Source organism: Parasteatoda tepidariorum, chromosome 5, assembly GCF_982258835.1.
Source record: "Parasteatoda tepidariorum strain Cologne lab strain chromosome 5, Ptep-v5.0, whole genome shotgun sequence".
Taxonomy (NCBI): Eukaryota; Metazoa; Arthropoda; class Arachnida; order Araneae; family Theridiidae; genus Parasteatoda; species Parasteatoda tepidariorum.
This window is the reverse complement of record NC_141759.1, coordinates 46,027,174-46,046,234: the sequence shown is the minus strand read 5'-3', so window position 1 is coordinate 46,046,234 and position 19,061 is coordinate 46,027,174. Positions and strand designations below refer to the sequence as shown.

General features: G+C 29.0%; 1 protein-coding gene across 1 annotated transcript in view; it reads right to left on the bottom strand.

Annotated features, from left to right (window-relative positions):
* LOC107445192 (uncharacterized) overlaps positions 1 to 19,061 on the bottom strand; it is a 41,900-nt gene that overhangs the window by 15,785 nt on the left and 7,054 nt on the right. The window contains exon 3 of the mRNA XM_087162762.1: positions 17,733 to 18,283. Within this exon, the coding sequence (XP_087018888.1) occupies positions 17,733 to 18,283 (551 nt within the window). The remainder of the gene's footprint in view (positions 1 to 17,732; positions 18,284 to 19,061) is intronic.

The following is a 19,061-nucleotide window of genomic DNA, read 5'->3' as shown; positions in this document are numbered from 1 at the left end:
CCGCATTTACAAACAATCTTACTGCTATTCAAGTTTATTTTAATGAGACTTTACGTCGTTAATGTGGCTCAGGGGATTGAGCGTTCGCTTCCCTATAAGGTGTCCCAGGTTCGAATCCCAGCCGTTGCTGGCTGATTCAGATTCTATCCACGACTCACACAAACCCCATTGCGAATGAAAAATATTCTCAGTGATAGACGGATCATGGGTCCCCCCGGATCATAATCCCCTAACCGTCTGGCTAGCCGTTGAAGGTTTTCCTGGTTTTCCTTCTACTTGAAACGCAAATGTGGATTAGTTCCATCAAAAAGTCCTCCAAGAAGGCCCAATACTTGATCCAAGAATTCCCTTCTTTCGTTGTGAGGTCGAGTTCAAAATTACAAGACTGCGGAGTTGAACATTGATAGTCGTAAACTCGGAAATTGGGTCTGCTGTTCACCGTTGGTTAGAAAATATAATAGTTTAATGTGTGAAAAGAAATATTCATTTAGACTGAATTTAAGTAGAAAAGTAGAATGAGCCAATTTCAATTTTTTTTATGCTTCATTAATGTGAAAAAGAAAGATATCAGTAAAAAGGCATACGATGTGATTAAAAAGCATAGACTTATCATTTTACCATTACGGCACTACTCATGGAATTTAGTTTAAATGATCCTCCAAAATCGAATACTAATGAGCAACCAGAGCGCCTCCTCTGATTCTCTTAAGAATCGATCTCTTCAAACTTTTGATAACAAGCTCATTTGATATTCTCTAAGTCAACCGTTCATTTCAGAAACTAACACAAAATCAGTGGAAACTCTTAATTTTATTTGATTCTGGAAGAACTGATTCCTCATTTGGCTAAACAAATACCTATTCCTTCCCCTTGTTTCTTGTGAATAAAATAATATTAACCCAAAATCAATTAGATCTGCTACTCTGTTTCATCAAACAAAATTTTAAAACTAATTTTATTTTGCCTATTTATTTATTGATAGTTTCATAGTTTTGTTTAAGAACTTTGCTTGCTATAAAAATGCAATTTAAAATTGATTCTAAGTTAAATTAATTTGCATTACTCTGTCCATTTAATTCAACATTAGATTTACTATAAAAATATGATTTTTTATAGGATTTTTTTTAAAGTCATTATTAAAAGCTAGTGTTAAGAAATCCCCTTCCAATTTTCGAAGAATAAAATTTTAATAATAAACGAACAATTTTTAAGGATATTTTTTCGAGATGATTAGTTTCATAATTCATTTTTAGTTGGTGAAAACTTTTACTTAATTCGAAATAATCACTAATAATAATCACATGATAGGTAAAGTGCTTGGAAACAAGGTGATTGCAATTTTGCTTGTGGAAACCTAGTTATAACATCATCCGTCATTAAAGATTTTTCTTTATTTTGTTTTGTTTTATATAATTAACGTATAATATAACGATTCTCGTGATCCTAGTGAAAATAGTCGTTATTACTTGAGTTCAAAAAAATACAGTTGAACATTAACACCTAGCTAAGAAAATACTTGATTATTACTGACTTTACTGTTATAAATAATAGAAAAATTGATAATAACTCAACTTTTCTTTCTAAATTAATGCACACGTAAAATAACCCTTTCATATATACAAATGAATACATTAAAAATACATTAATACATTAATACAAAATACATCAAAAATAATATACTGGTTTGGGGCTGCCTTTTTCGATAAAATACATCAAGTTAACTGTAAAGGCTACATATTTTAACATGAAAATGAGTTCCACAAGGGAAATGAATTTTCTCAGAATGAATGAATACAATTCTCATAACGAGAAAAGTATGATTGTTAAAATTATTGTTTCGTTCGAAAAGAAAATTACCTTGATTACGAATGATCATAAATTATGACCACCTAGGATTAAGAATTTGTTGCTCTTTCTTCATTCAAAGGAGATTTAAAGTGTTTGCATTTATTATGTGGAAGCATCAAGTGAAATAATGGCTTAGATATATTTTTAAACTTTTGTTTAAATCAAATGAATAATTTTTGATCACTAATATTCGAATTAAGGGTTCCTATTACATGGCGTCTATGAATTATCATCCTGGTTTTTATGTTTTTCGCTATAAAAGAGAGGTCACTGTAAAAAATCAAAGATTGGGCAACAATCATTACCAGGTGTTATTTAATCTATATTTTATAAGCATAAATATTTAATACTTCATTTCAGCAGATTCAAATTTATTAATTATCAAATCTTTTCAAATTTATTTAACATTACTTTACTTTACTCATTTCAGTAAATTATTTACGAGGCTATTTAAAATAAATCTTCAGTAGGCTTCAGGCTCAGTGAAGACTTCCCAAAAATGAAATCTGGCTTACCAATCGAAAAAACATTTTTTGAATAATCGTAAAGTACGTGACCTCATTGCAAAATGTCTGAGAAGTTACAGCATCATTAGAAAATATTGGAGACTTTTAAAATCGGACAGGCGCTTTTTATTTCGTTTTATAACCATCCTTAAACATCCAGCCCAATTTTGGGATTACGACTACCAATGTTCATCTATATAACCTCGTAATTTTGAACTCAATCCAGAAGACAAGAGAACTTCTAGATTTAGAATTGGGATAAATTTTACCTTTGCGGGGGACCTTTTAATGCAACGAACAAGCATTTGCGTTACATCTGAAGGAATACCACGAAACCCTCTCAAGGTAAGTGTGATGTCAAGCCAACACTAACCCATGTTTCGTCTAATACTAAGGATATTTTACATGATCATTGCGGTCGGTGCGAGCTGGGTGCGGAATAAGTATCTATCAGCCATCACTGGGATTCGAACCCGGTTCCCCTCATTGGATGGATCTATCCCTTTAACCACCACGGATCGGCCAGGTGCATTACAAAATAAAGATTTGGGTTTTTAAAGAACTGAAACTTTTAATCAACCTGCAACGATCCTTGTTGGCTCAGAAAATAGAGCTATCGCCCTCAAATGTGGTAAAGCCAGGTTCGAATACCAGCAATGGCTGATCAATGCTAGCATTGCGTCCGGGTGGCATCGTTCACAGTGTGGACGTAAAATTATTGACAGTGGTAGAAGGATAACGGGTTAGAATTCCCGTGTCGTCGGGGTAACTGTGGGAGGTTTTCATGATTTCCTTCTCCCTATAGCGCAAATGCGGATTAATTCCTTCGAAAATTCCTGCACGAAGGCTACTATGTCCAAATGCTTGGAAGGCTACTATGTCCAAATGAAGGATCTCCACCATTTTTTGGATTGTGTTACAGAGATTAACTTTGATAGTCGCAAACCAGAAAATGGGTCTGCCGAAAATAATTGATAAAATAAAATTAACCTAAAATGTACACACTGTTAAATGTGTAAATATTTTAGTCATAAATTGTAATCCCTACATTTTTGTTTACAATTAAAGATTTTGATTAAATGTTAATCTAAAACTCTTCTTGGAAAAATTGAAGTCTCATGACATTTACATAATTCAAACAAAATCTTTAACTGAAAACATAATACCATTGTTAGAAGAATTCAAACATGTTTGCTAATTTCTTATATGTTCGTTTATACTTTTTTAAAGTCTATATTAATTCATATGAAAATGCGTTTTAAGTAAAAAAATTGACCATTACTCAACACAAATTTTGTCCATGGATATTTTTCAAATATATATTTTCTTATGAATCTTTTGGACGTATTTATATTAGATTAAATAAAAATATTTTATTCTAAATAAATTATTCAGAAAGCTTATTAGATTTCATCTCTTATCTAGGAAGCTATATTACTAAGTTCAATAGAAAATGCATGATTCATATTGAAATTGATGAATATAGTACTAGATTATGCCAAAAGGATCTATTATGACCATGGATATTACGACTAATATTAATTCAAACTCAATTGTATACCATAGAGAAGCATATTTGTGGGAATATTCACCGAATTTCCCTCTTTTCTTATCAGTTTCGCAGGTTACCAGAAAGAAAGATAAGATCTCTACGTGCTATTTCTATCTATCTATAATACATTTCGCTTATTATTCTCTTATGTGAAAGAAATGAAATTTTGACAAATGACTCAATCTTAAAAATTTACGGAAGTTTAATAGACTCACTTTATTAGAATATATGGGTGATTCTCACGAAGCATGACAATTTGGACCAAAACATTTCTTCAAATTTAAAGTCTTCAAAATAATCAAAAATTTTTTTTATACTTTTTTAGCTACACTTATTAATATCTTATAGACAGCAGTGTAGTTTATTGACATTTGCTCGAGAAAAAAAAATAGAAATTCCCCAAATCTTGAATGCCAGGAAAATGACATATTACCTTAGAAGTTTAAAAAATAGTCATTTTATGTTAATAGTAAGTACCTCAACTTTATGTTAGATGGACCGTAAATTGCTTAAATTAATTCTTTTTATCCACTGTAGAAAGAAAGAAAAAATTTTTTGTTGCTTATATGTACAGAATAAAATTGTGTATAATAATCAATCATTAAATGACTTTGATTACATCCAAGCATATTACAATCATGCATAAACTTGGTATTAGGTTAATATTTGCTTTCCCTCTTTACAGTATTAGCAGTTAAAGAGAATTTCTGGTAACACTTCAATGTCCTGGTATTCATAAGCCAGGATATTGACAAATTCGCCATTTGACAGCATATAACTTTACTTTAATTTAATATTTTGACCGAAGACGTTTATATTCTGCAGAAAACAACAGTATTTCTTAAAATAACTCATATAAATGTATGCAGTTTTTGGTATTAATGATTTCAAGAAGCCGCAAAAATGACAGCATATAAACCTACTCAACTTGAAAAAATTTTTAAAATAGATTTTGAGCCAGAAAATTGGTTCTTTATTCATGCAACAAGACATGTTCAGATAGGACGGTATCTAATCAATCTATTAACATAAGATATTGATTCCTGGCGCTACCTATTTTGGTTATAAATCACTAAATAAAAGTAGCCAGGAAAATGACAGATTTTCATGGGACAAACAAATTATTGACAGAAAAAAAATTTTTAAACGAAGTTTTAGTAAGCAATACCCTTTGCGTATATTCTAGAAATGCTTACATAGGATAAGATAAAAAAATTAGATTGTGATTAGATCGTTGAAATGAGAAAAAAAAATGCTTATGTATTTAATGGCGTAATTAATGAGAAAATGGTACTAACTTGTTTAGGAGAAACGTAAAACAATTGCCATGCTATTATTGACACAAGTGACGCTTAATTAATTAATTTTATTAATAGAAGCATAATGAAACGCGAGAAAAAATTACCAATAGGGGGGAAATAAGTATCTTTTGATTCCACGAATGAGATATGCACCTGAGAAAATTATTTGATAGTGGTAAATTTTGACTATCATGAGATGACTTACTATTTTGATGGGATGAACTACAAAAATTGTGTTCTGCTTAGTTTAATAAAGTAAAGTTACCGGGACAGGCATTAAATAGTAATAATATTATTTGAAATTATTTTTGCTTTACTAATTGCCTTTCAATTATATTTACAATTTATATGTTTCTTAGTTATGTGCAGAATTTTGTAGTACTGTTCAGTACTGATGATTTATTGATTATTTTCTTATTTTAGTCATCCTATACGGATATCCAGCTAGTATTAAAATAAAAGGAAAATGCTAAAAGAAGTTATGAATTTTTAAATTAATCTAGTCCGACGGAATATAAAATTATGGAATAAGAGAATTTCTTATTATTATTCTTATATTAGGTCTGTTTAAAAATTAATTTTCTCTGCGGAACAGTGTTTAATGAATATTAAGATAAAAATGAACGTTAAAAAAGACTTTCAAATAAGCGAAATTTGGTTAAATAATAAATTTTCAAAATCTCAGTTGTTTCGCTACAAATAATTTCACGGTAATTATTACTGTAAAAATTACGGTTTATTAGATATTTTGCTTCATGACATGTTCCCGTAAAAAATAAATCTTTTCGGGAAAAGTACCAGCACCCTGCATGTTGATATTTTTTTTTTCATAATTTAGTGCAAAATTTTTTACAGTGTAGCATTTATGATATCAGCTTTGAAATAGAAAAGATATAGCTATGAAACATATTATGATATATTTGTCTAAAAAGACATGGCGTGTGTAAGCCTGTAGGTTAACTGTATTTCAAATTATTTTAACTTCTGTTCTAATTGAGATACAAAGAAGATTTAATAGGTTTTGAAAGATTTTATATAATGGTCTGGATTTTTTTTTTACTTAGTCATAATTTGTCTAAATAATTGTATTTATCTTTCGTACACTGTTAAAAATTTCTCGGTAAAAATGGTTTAATAGCAATGTATTTAATTTTTACTGTACCATATTCAATCAGAACAGTTAAATGATCAAACAAATGATATTCTAACTGTTAAGTGTGATAAAAACTTTTGTTGATTGTTTTTACCTAAAACGGTTTCATAACTGGAATTCTAATCACGTCAATTACCTTATGAAGCCATTTTGTTTCGAGCAGCTGGGTACATACTGTAGCTGAGAGGGCTAATCGGTCGATCTAACCACCGACTGAATTATGGTTTGAATCCCAGCGTTGATACCATATTTCTTCCATTTCTTCATTACATGAAGAGTTTCTAGGGTCCTGCACTCCTTTATCGGTGACCCTAGACTATTAGAATACGATACTGTCATTCACGAGAAATGGCGCAGCAACCACAGAGCTCAATTAGTTTCATTTAGGAACTATGTTAGTAGTAAATGCTAACAAAACCATTCACGGTTTCTTAACCGTACCAGTTATAAAAAGGTTTCAAAACCGTAAAGGTAAAGAATCGTTCTTAATCATGAACGTTATGGTTAATCGCTGCTGCAGGCATTTTACTGCAATTTCCGAATGAAAATTCTAACAGAATAAAGAAAGATTTTACTAAATATTTGTAATTTTAATGTTACATCTTTTATTGATATTTCGCTTTTTTTTTCGTTTTTTATAGATTTGCCAGGATGCAAAGTTTAAAAAATTGGTTGTTGGGAATTTATTTAACAACATTACTTTCTAATGAATGACACATATTGAAAACTTTTAATTTATAATGTTAATTTCCTTGCAATTATTTCTAAGCTGTAGTAAACCAGTAGAAAAATATTAAGTGAAATATTTAAGCAACAACTAATATTCTAACATTAATGTTTTAAATTAATTTGTAATCCTTGTAGTCTTTTTTTATAAAAGAAAGGGCTTGATTAAATCTTATTATAAGCAAATATAATTAGAAAGTATTTTTATAATTAAAAACTATTTATTTCGATACCTCTATTAAAATTGAAAAATATCACAAGATTTTTTTCTGACTGCTCTTTGTTTTGGAAAAATCACTCCCTTTGCTATTAAATTTAAGCTGAATTATTTCAGCAATAAAAGATAACACTGTTTTTTGTACTCTTTACTTTTTATTGCCGAATTTATTATTTTGTGATACAAAACTGACTTTTAATTAAATTTAATCCAATTAACTGTCGTAAAAGTATTATAACACAATGAAAATATCTTTCCTTTTTCTGCACCCGCTAATTGAAACAATTTACATTGTAGAAATATAAGCAAAAGTAGTTTTTAAATTTTCTGCTTCGCCTTTTCATCAATAGTCCCCGATACCTATGGTAATTCTTCTATCCGCTTATGTACTTATTTATTTAATTTTTTTTTTATAAATTAACATAACGATTTTTCCAAATAAAGATAGGGTATGCTTTGTTTAACATTTGAATAAATCAAAGCAACTTGAATAAGACACGAATGAAGCACATATTATAGTTTTATTTTAAACATAAGAACCTTCATCTGCATTTAAAATGTATGTGTTTAGACAGTAAGAAAGGTTCTTGTTTATAGAATCGAAACTATAATCTGCCTATTTCTGTACCTTCATTTATACTTCATTCACGCTGTTTTGCTTTATTCATATCTGATTTTTAGCCTCTTTAGCTTTTAGTATTACTATTTAGTGTTATAATAAGTAGTATTATTAATAATGCTTAATATATATTTAGAGCACATTGCGTTGGATCTCCTAGATTTGTAAACTTTTCATTTGCAATTAATTGGCAACATTTTCGATTCATTTCAGTTTTCAATCGGTTCATTTTTGGCTTTTATTATATATTTTTTTTAATTTGAATTTTGGTTCTAACTATTATTCTCTAGAATTACAATAATCATATTTGCCCTAAATGAAATTTGGCAGCACCGCAATAATTTCAATGCATAAATAAATCAGATAAATCAGTACATCTATAAGCAGAAGATTTAAAAATTATCGCAAAATGCTCAAATTATTAAAATTTGTTGCTCAGTGCTAGTTCTTTTTAAAAAGCTCTTAAAAGCAATTGCAACTAGTACTCGGATTTATCAGTTTATCCTTCAATAATTATCATATAATTGCCATTCATTATTCTTTAAAAATTGAATTTAAGTTGAATTGGAAATGTACATTTCTTGTTAAAATGCCTGGATGAAGTATTATAGATTATGCTAGAAAGATCTACGATGACTAATACTGATTTAAAGCATATCACATGACATAGTATTCTAAAAAAAAATCGTGTGATTACTATTTTCAATGCCCATTTCTGTCCACAGAACCTGATAGTCTTATCAGTTTTACCCTGTACCAATGATAAGGACAGTTGCTCACAGACGTATTTTCTGCAACTGATTCATTTTTATTCATTTATCTGTCATGTATTCATTCGGAGTTTCATCACACTAATGGTATTCATTTTATTTTTCGTTGAAAAATTGTAAACATTCACACACATTACATTTAAATATATAGGTCTTGTTAGTTGTTATCTGTTTCATTTTCTGAATAATAAAGGGAGTGAAAAAAGAGAGATAGAGTGGACGAAATAAGGGAAGGGCAAAATAACACTGCTAATCGGGGAAATAGATAATCAATTAAAGGAAAAAACAGCTAATAATAAATAATCTGGAAAAAATTAATAAAAAAAAATATAATTTATGAAATGGTTGCTACTAATCACAGATTTTACTCTTTCTTTTTATTAATAATTCTACAAACTATCTAATAAAAAAACGAATGCATAACGAGAATGAGTTATGTACTTCACAAAAAGGAAAGAAAACTAAGTTCTTATTTATACTTATTTAAATTTTTTGAATATCTTTCTTTATTTTATTTTCTATATCAATTGCTATGCTTTAGGTAAATGCATTTTGTTTTGGTTTTTAAAGTGAGAAAATATTTAACTTATAATTTTGGAATACCGAAACTTAAAGTATGAAAATTTAAGTGATTAGTCCTCTTTTTTTTAAAAAAAAAAAAAAAAACAAAAATACAATAAAAATCAATACCATTATTTTTAATAAAAATTATTTAAAGTACACTGTAATGTTAAATTCAGATTTATCATTAATCTTTTAAAATAGGGCGCGTTTTCATGATACAAATATGAGGGTAATACATGTTTGCCAAAGTAAGGATTTAGACAAGGCCCGCATCATCCGACAATGTTAATAACAACAATAAAAAGCTCCCGTTGAAACTTAAAATAAGTTGCAAGCATTGGATTTAGAGTCTAAATGGTATAAATGCTAATCATTAAATGGTAAACATTTAAAGGGTATTAGCATTACATTTCATATTTGTGAAAAGTTAAATTTAAGTTTATTAAAAGAACTGGAAAATAATGCTGGAAAAATGAAACTAAACTTTTGTTTGGATTGACTGGTTTGTGAATAACTGATTTTTTTTGTATATAAGAAATCGGAAATTAATAACAACAGTAATCTAAAATAGCTTTTGAGTAAATTGGAAAAATTCCAAACCTTCTTCCAATAACCAATGATGCAAGAAGTATGAAAAATAATTCATATATATATATCACTTTTGTCTAATTTTTAGAATTTTAAAAATCATATACAGGGTTTTCTGTAAAGACCACCCTAATCTATGTCTTTGGAATTCTATTCCAAAATGAAGACAAGAAATGAACACATAAAACTTAAACATGCTAAAAAAAATAGAAAAAACATGCAATCGAAATTTGACAAACAACATTTAAAGTTGGAAGGTTTTTGAAATATGAAAACCTTTTTGATTGCAAGTTGGAAATTTATGGTGCTTCTAATATCCGTCTTTCAACTCCTCACTGTTGGTATTCCTACACTAAATATTTGAATACCATTGTGTATACATAATTTTATTTAATTTGATCCTTTTCTATAAAGATACTAAAACATCTTTACAGTACACCTTGTTCAGTATGTGCAAGGATACATCCTTCTTAAGTTCAGAATAATTTCAGCTAGAAATAAAAATAAATATGTATGTAAAGTTTAGTGGTTATTCGCTTCAAACTGTAGGCACTTATGGAGCCACCTGGTTTAAAGCCAGGAATTTAGCATTCCTATCTTAACAATGTTGTGTAGGTGAAAAAATGTGGCACCATCGAATTAATAAAATTGAGAACATATAAGAGTACTTAAAGAGCACTGTTAAATTGTTTGTAGTTTCCTACACTGGGGCGTGTAAAAACGATCCCAGGAAGAAAAGGAATGGTTTGAACAAATAGGATAATTCTTATTCTTTTTTACCACTTTAGCTTCTAAAACTCAATGAGTTTTGGCTGCAGATCCAAATATAAAACTTAATATTATTTATATATCCTAGGAAAAACAGATAGATGTTTTCTCTGCAAAACAAAAACAAAAAATCTCAATTATAAAAGACTTGTCCTTCCAAAATCTTCTCAGTATTTTTTCAAAAAGTTTCCTAGCTCAAATGGGTAAGAAGAGCTTCAATATTGACAATAAAGATATCTCATTAAATAAATAATCCTAAGAAACTGAAGCAATTCCTTTTTTTTATGCTTATATAAATAACCGTCGTTTAACGGCCAACTCAATTTAGGGTTTAGGGTTACTACCAATATTCAACTCAGTTGCCTTGTATTTTTGAACCTTATCTAGAAGACGAAGGAGCTGCTGGACCAAGCATTCGAACATACTAGCCTTCGTGGAGGATTTTTTGATAGACGTAACCTGCATTTGCATTATATGGAGAGGAAAACCACGAAAACTTTCCACGGGTAGCCTAGTGGCAAGGGGATTCTAATCCATGATTCATCTTCCACTGAGGATATTTTACATCCCCGCTGTGGTTGGTGCGATTTGGATGCGTAATTTGTATGGCCAGCCATCGCTGGTATTCGAACCCGGTTCACTTCATTGCGAAGAGAACTCACTATCCCCTAAGCAACCATGGCTCGAAAAAAGGAAACCTTGTCTTTAAAACTTAATTGTTAAAAAAAATTGCTACGAAAATATGCAAATGAAAATCAAAGTTGACATGTTTCAAACGCTCAAAAATAGGCACCCATTCTTGAGACTTTAGAGGTGAAAAATAAAGGTATCTTACGATAGCTATTAATTAGCTGTTTTTTCTTCCAGTTCGTCACATTACTGAGGAATAAATCAGGAAAAAATTCGCATTTCAACTGTTCTCATTTCAGCATTAAATTCCAAAAGGGGTCTATTTGTACTGAATCAATAATTCTCTACAACTATATTACACTCTCTCTCAATTTTATATCGTTTACAAGATAAGAACGCTGACTCAATAGTTTTTCACTAGGTGACACTGTAAGTGGACTCATATTGCAAAGCATAAAACCTTTATATGAATATAGAATATAAACACCATATTTATTGCTGTTGCTGTTCGAAAGTCAATAGAGAGAATACGGACTTCGGCGGTTTCATAGTGTACTATGTATAATCTTTATTTTTCAGTCATAAAGCTCGTATACTAATGTAGATTTTTAATACTTTATTCAAAATTAATATTCATATCATATGCTTAATTAAGTAAGTTAATCGATATGACTTTTTTCGACTGAAAGATTGATAAACGTTGAAAAATTAAATAATTTTTGATAAGGAAGTTACTTGAAAAGATATGTAGATTTCTTTCTCAAATTTAGTAACGAGACGCCTTTTATTTCAGACCTACGAATAAATTTTTATTTTACGCCATGGTAAAAATAATAGCACGTGATAAAAATAATAAAATTTGCTAGATTAATTAATTTGGGTATACGGCTTTTAGTTTTTATGACCCTTCGCTTCTGTGATCTTTTAATTGTAACGTCCCATTCATGAAGTCCCGTTTGGTATTCCATAGATAGTTGTTATTTTAACCAAATGTCGGAACTAAATATGTCATTCCAATATAGTGACCTAAAATTAAGCTTAATTTTTTTTTAATTCCTAGAAAATCGCTACAAAAATAGGTGTTATTCATAAGTATGGAGGAAATTGTTAACTATTTCTTTTGACATTTTCTTTAAATAAAAGTAAAACATCTTGGATTCCCTTGGATGAAGAAAAAGTGACGGAGTCAATAATTTTTAACTTAAGGAGTCTTGTATTCAATGGTCAAAAATATTTATTACTTTCCATTATTGAGAATTTTAATTTTATATTGCATCTTCGTGGTTCAAGCTCTTTGAAATGTCCAGCATATATTCATAGCATTTTTTAATTCTTTTTCAAAGGATTTATATTCTCCTATCACATTTTTCTTACTTGAAAATTATATTTTTTTCCTTTTGTAAAGTGTTGTAAGACGTGGTTTATTTAAGAATTAAAGCAAGTTTATTTAAGAGTTAATTCATGTTCTTCTTGATTTTTTCTTCTCAGACTTACAGTGCCGGGCCCATATTATTAGACCCACTATAAGATTCTATGTCAAATCTTAATTATCAGGAGATCTATACAACTTTATTGTTCTTACGCTACTGAAACCGATTTGCACTTGCTAACGTTCGTATATCAATTGGTAAAATTGGACGATATATGATATAAATTCAACGATTGGATAAATTAGACGGTATACTATATAAATATAGAATATTTATTATATCAGGTATTATATTAGTATATATTATAATCAATAGCCAAATTATTCGACACACTGTAGCTTTTTAATAATTACATGTTTTGCACGAGTTTATATGCTATACTTTTATATTTAAACATACATGTAATGGGCTTTTATTCAGGATATTTTTATATACTTCCTATTTGGAGTTATTTTTAACATTTTGCATTACAATGTTAACCAATTGATAAACGAACATTAGCAAGTGCAAACCGGTTTCAGACGTAACAGGTTCAGTAAAGCTGATTTACATGAAATCTAATAGTGTGTCTAATAATTTGGCCAAGGACTATAACTGTTCACAGGGGGAATGGTTATTTTTGGTGAAAATGACTGCTCGTAATAATATTAAGCAGTATGCTTGTAAAAAAAGAATTTAAAAATTTTGAAGAAAAAGAATTGAAGAATTACCCAGAATTGCTTAAAAAATTCACAATTCTAGAGAGCACTTTGTTTACAGTATTTAAAATTGTAATCTAGTTCAGAAGACGTGAGAACAATGTGTTCCAAATTCACGCCATTGTTCTAAAAAAAGAAAATTTCGAAATGTAGAAGAAAGAATGCTGAGTGTGTTTCAAAAATTACTCGTATTATTAAAATGTTTCATATGAAAAAAAATCCATTTTTATTCCTTAAGACATTGAAGAAATTACACATTAACACACTAAGAAATTTATATTCTTTAATGCGTTACATTAATTCGTACTTGCATTTTATTGACATAAAAAAACTTCGTTGATGTAAATATTCTATCAGCTTCATAATTCTTTTCAATGTATAACATGTTTTTCTCAAAAAGAGTCATTCATTTATGAAATATAAGAAAATATTTGCTCTAGTTTTGTGTCTTTACGATATAGCGATCTCACGTCATAACGTCCTCTTTTGTTTGGACCACAGGGTTCATTATATCGATCGTCGACTGTATTTACCGCAGTGTGATTTATCAATGACATCCTTCATTGGAAATCCTAAAGTGATGTTTCTCAAATTTGTTTCTGCAAATCGTGAAACAATGGAAAATAATAGAGTCGAAGAAAAATTAATACAATTAAACTTGGGAGGCATGGTGAACTGAGAGCAAGCAGCTTTGGTACATTGAAGGAAATGTATAGTCAAAACTCCGCATGAATTCCGCACCCAGCTCACACCGACCACAGTGCTGACGTAAAAAATATACTCTGTGGTAGACGGAATATGGGTTAGAGTCCCCCTTGTTGTCAGGCTAACCATGGGAGGCTTTCGTGGTTTTCCTCTACATGTAACGGTTAGTTTCATCGAAAAGTCCTTCACGAAGCAAACTTCTCCCAATACTTGATTCAAGATTTTCCTTGTCTTCCGGATTGGGTACAAAATTACAAGGCTACGGTGTTGAACATTAGAAGTTTTAAATCTAAAATTGAGTCGGCTGTTCAACGATGGTTATAAAATAAAGTATTTGATAACAATGTAAGAATTATACAATGACATAAAAACCATTTATATAATTGTATGTTGAATTTACATTTTAATTTCATATTTTTTACTATACGTGAGGTAATAACAACTGTAATTTTGAAAACCGGAGTTTCCGGTAAACCGTTGCGATATGAATAGAAAAATTACTAAATGAAAGGCTTTTAATATCATATATTTTGATTTTATTGATTTACTTTAAGATTTCTTTCTTTACTTTGATCTATAATTACGGTTTCAATTGCCAAAAATGTCCTTTCCATACAGTACGGTAATGATACTGGAAATTTTTTATCTCTGGATAATATGATGGATTATCTGATCAATACATATAAGACAGAAAATCCAGCAAAGATTTTGTGAAGCACAATTTCGCAAAACAATATAAAATTGAGTATCACACCATACTGAGTATCACACTTATATTATTTATATATTTTGAGATAGAATTTACTTGAATAAAATATCATGAAATGGAACTAACTTGAAAGAAAAGAAAATTCGGAAACAAAATATTGTGAAGCAAAATACCATGATATAAAATTTCATGTAAAAATAACATTGGACCAGAAGTTGGGTAATTCACCAGTGGTTAGCTACAGTTTGCTCTTTTGGATTTGAAATAAATTTAACAAAAATAATTTATGAAACTAAAATTCCAAATAACAAATTTAAAATTATTTTACCTTCAAAAGCTTATTAACGCATTACCATCATTACCATGGTTTTCGATTCCAGAGTTTTCTTTTTTCCGATAAGTGATCTCAGATCACTAAGTGACTCTGAGGTCACTTACTGATTTCTTCACCTTTTTCAAGCCGATTAAATTCACAACAATATTTGGTTTAATTTTCTGGAGCACGAGATGTGATATTGTTTTCGTTTGGCCCAGTAAAGCAGACTCCCGTTTTCGTACTTTTTCAAATTTTTATTACCTACTTAAATGCTTCAAACGTATCTAATGAAAGAATGCAAATTTAAGTATACTGTGCAATTATCACCATGTTAAGAAATAAAGAAAAAATAAATTATATTTTTATTAGTTATTTGTAATACAAAACAGAATGATGGTTAAAACTATATGATGGTTCATATTTTTCGTTCTTTTTGATAAATTAATATGAAACATTTTTAATTGCAACAAACCATGTCATATTTCAAGAACTCACTGAACCAAAACAGAATTTAAAACGCATCCTTCCTTTGTATTGGATAAACTTTTAGGACATCATTAATTAACCATTATGGTTATTGATTGATGTCTTTTATTAAGCCAGCTTGTCATTTTAGTTTGGAAGAGATTAATAACTTTTCTTATTTATTACTTTCTTAGAAAATGACTGCTGATTCATTAGTATTGTTTATTTAGGATAAAAATCGCGAAATATTTAGTTAGAATGTTGTTAGTTTTTATAAGTTTTTGCTTAATTGTAACGTTAAGAAAAATTGTACATTTATTACGCTTCTTCTTAACTATAATATGAATAATGATAGATAAAAGTTTATTTTTCATCAGAGAATTTAAATTTTTTAAAGACATATGAGATCGTTTTTATAATATTTGATGCTCGTAAGATTTTTTTTTAAATTTTCTTTAGAAAAATAATTTTTCGTCAAAAGAGAAAATAAAATTGTTAGGTAAGCAAGTTAATGAAATGTTACCAATATTAATAGAAACATTTTTTTTTTTGGCAGAGTGTGTTTGCTTAAAAACGGTATTTTATTCGTTGTAGAATGCATATCTGGTACTGACAGAAAGTTTTTCAATGATTTTATAAATAACTTAAAATACTTATTTAGCTCACTTAAGAACCAATAATATAGAATTGAATAAGATAAAATATTTTTTTTTTAAATTTTAAATTTTATTTCACACTGCTGAAAAAAGAAACATTAATTTATTTCTAAATTTGTGCATTTAAAAATTAAATTTTTGGGCGAAATTTCGTTTTTTAATGTTACTTGATCACATAAGATAATTACTTCCTTTTTTAAATTTAGTATAAGAAAGTCAATAACTTTTCAGAAGGAACTCTGATATTTTGTGCTAAGGTTTTTGAATTCCTGAAACAGTTTCCTGTCACTGGTATAGACATAGCTAGGTATAGATACTGATATTAGATAAAGCTCTTTAGTTGATCACTACTAGTTACTGGTATAGATAATACTGGCAGAGATAAAGATATTATCTATACCAGTAACTGGTATGGATAAAACGCTTTAGCTAATCAATATTTTTCAGAAACATTCATAATTTTTTTTTTTTTACTTTGATAAATTTTATTAAATAATTTCCCTTTTTAGAAGCCTGATGCCTGTGTTTGGTTTTCCTGGTTTTAAAGGCCTTGTATGCTAGTAAAATGAAAAGGAAAAATTTTTTGTTTATTATAACTCCAAAAATTTCTTTTTGATCTAGAGAAAGATATCTATGTAACATGAATGCTATAACAGCAGTATTTCTCTTTTTTTTTTTTTTTTGCTTTGACAAAACATTTTAGATATTTTTTTATCATGTGTATAAATATATACATATATAAATCTTTGTAAAAAAAATTAGTATTTTAGGAAATGTCAATTATTTTTAAAACTAAGTGAAAAGATTTTACTTAACTGACCAGTCATTATCTGTACTAATTTCAGAAAAGTGGTATTCAAAATCCTTTAATGAGACTATAATGTATTCACGAATTAATTAATAATTTTTTAAAAGAACTTAAATGCCTTTTCTTTTCCTCTTAGAAATAGTTTCATCATCAAATTCACCACCATCATTATATAAAATAACAATTGAAGAATTAAAATTTCCTTATGCTCCGATTAATCTTTATCATGATTGACGTAATTTGATAGCTTCGCGGTTTTTCATTACGCATTTCATTTCAGACGCTAATTAGGCCTGACGAGAATAATTTTTGGCTTACTTACAAAATTCCAAAAATATATATAAAAGATAAGTATTAGGACATATCCTGCGTAAATTGCCATGTAAGACGTAAATTTAAATGCTCACGTTCTAAACAAATTTAATAGAGTTGCGATCAAAATAAAAATGAGAAAGTAAATAAAACTTTTCCAAAATCGCTAAATGAAGAAAAATTAAAAAGATAATTGTCTCAAATTTCATAACAGTTTTGTAAAATAAGTAAAGATATAAGATACTATTATTTTCATACAAGCAAATTTTTATTTTGTATGAAACATGTACAAATTTTATGCATATGCACAGTGTGCAATGACTAGTACATTGAATAAAATGATGCATCTTTGATGAAAAATAAATTAGTTATAATCATTAATTAAAGTTACACATGTGCTAATCTTGAAGACAAATACTTTCCAAGTTTCAAGACAGGCTCCAAATCTTTAGCGATATCATTTGCTAAATCAGAGAAAGAAACTAATGCAATATGAGTTGAATTGGATAGTTCGTAAGATCTGTATGCCTTTTCAAATACCCTTCCAACCACTCGATCAAAATATGCGTGGGCTTTGTGCAATCGTGGCATGACTCTATCGTTAACGAATGGCATGACTTCGGTCTTGAATTTTTTGATCATTGGTGCATAATTTGCTTCGATTTGGGAATAAATTGTAGGGGCCACTTCCTTGACTGCTGATCGAATGAGGAATCTTACTTCTTCACACAATTTTTTCATTTCAGCTTTGAGCTCCGTAATATCAATGGAATGGACAATGAGCTCATCATGGGAGCGCTTGTGACGATGATGATGGGTATGCTCAGTTTCGACGCAATCAACTAGTGCTCGCTCTTTACACTCGCTTGTGTGGTGATCGAAAGCTTCTCCCTCAGGGCATGTTAAAGTGGACATTTCAGAGCCTCTGCATAAGTGATAAACCTGAAAAAGAGGAACATTTTTATAAATGTTGGTATAAATGTTGGTTGGTTATAAATGTATAAAAACAACTTCATTGTTGGAATTTTTGGAGTGCATTGAACATAGCCGAAATTTTATTTAATTTTCTGTAGCACATAATATGGAACCATCTTGCACATTGCGAAAAAATCCCACTGAATAACTTTTAAATTAATGATTTGATCTTTACGTTGAAAAATGCATATTGTTTCAATTTTAACCATAGTATATATGAACCATAGTATCGGGTAATGTATACAGCTTTGAGAAGGGCGATAAAATCGTATAGTGCGCAAAAAAATAAACGGAGAATTTTGAAGAGCTTTTGATCTAATGAGAGGACTCAATCTTATTGGTTCGAAAAGTCAACCTTAAATATGCTAATTAATTACTGCAGACGATATTTTAAGATGAGAAATCAGACACAAAAACGATCTTACTTTCTCTCATTCAATCTGAGAAATCGAATTCAAAATCTACGACTTTTTTAAACTTTGATTTCTCAGGAACTATTCGATTTATTTTCCGAATTGCGTGTTTTCCTTGAAAATAATCATTTTTAAAATGATGTAAAAAATTGTATACCTTAAAATTCAAAATTTTTTCGACTATTACTAAATAAAATAATAAAAAAAATATTTATTGAAAGTTACTTTTTGCATACAATTATCTTTGAATAAACAAACTTTATAATTGTGTGTAAAAATTTGTGTGTAAAAATAAAAGTTCTCGAGATATGGCAAATCAAGCAATAAATTAA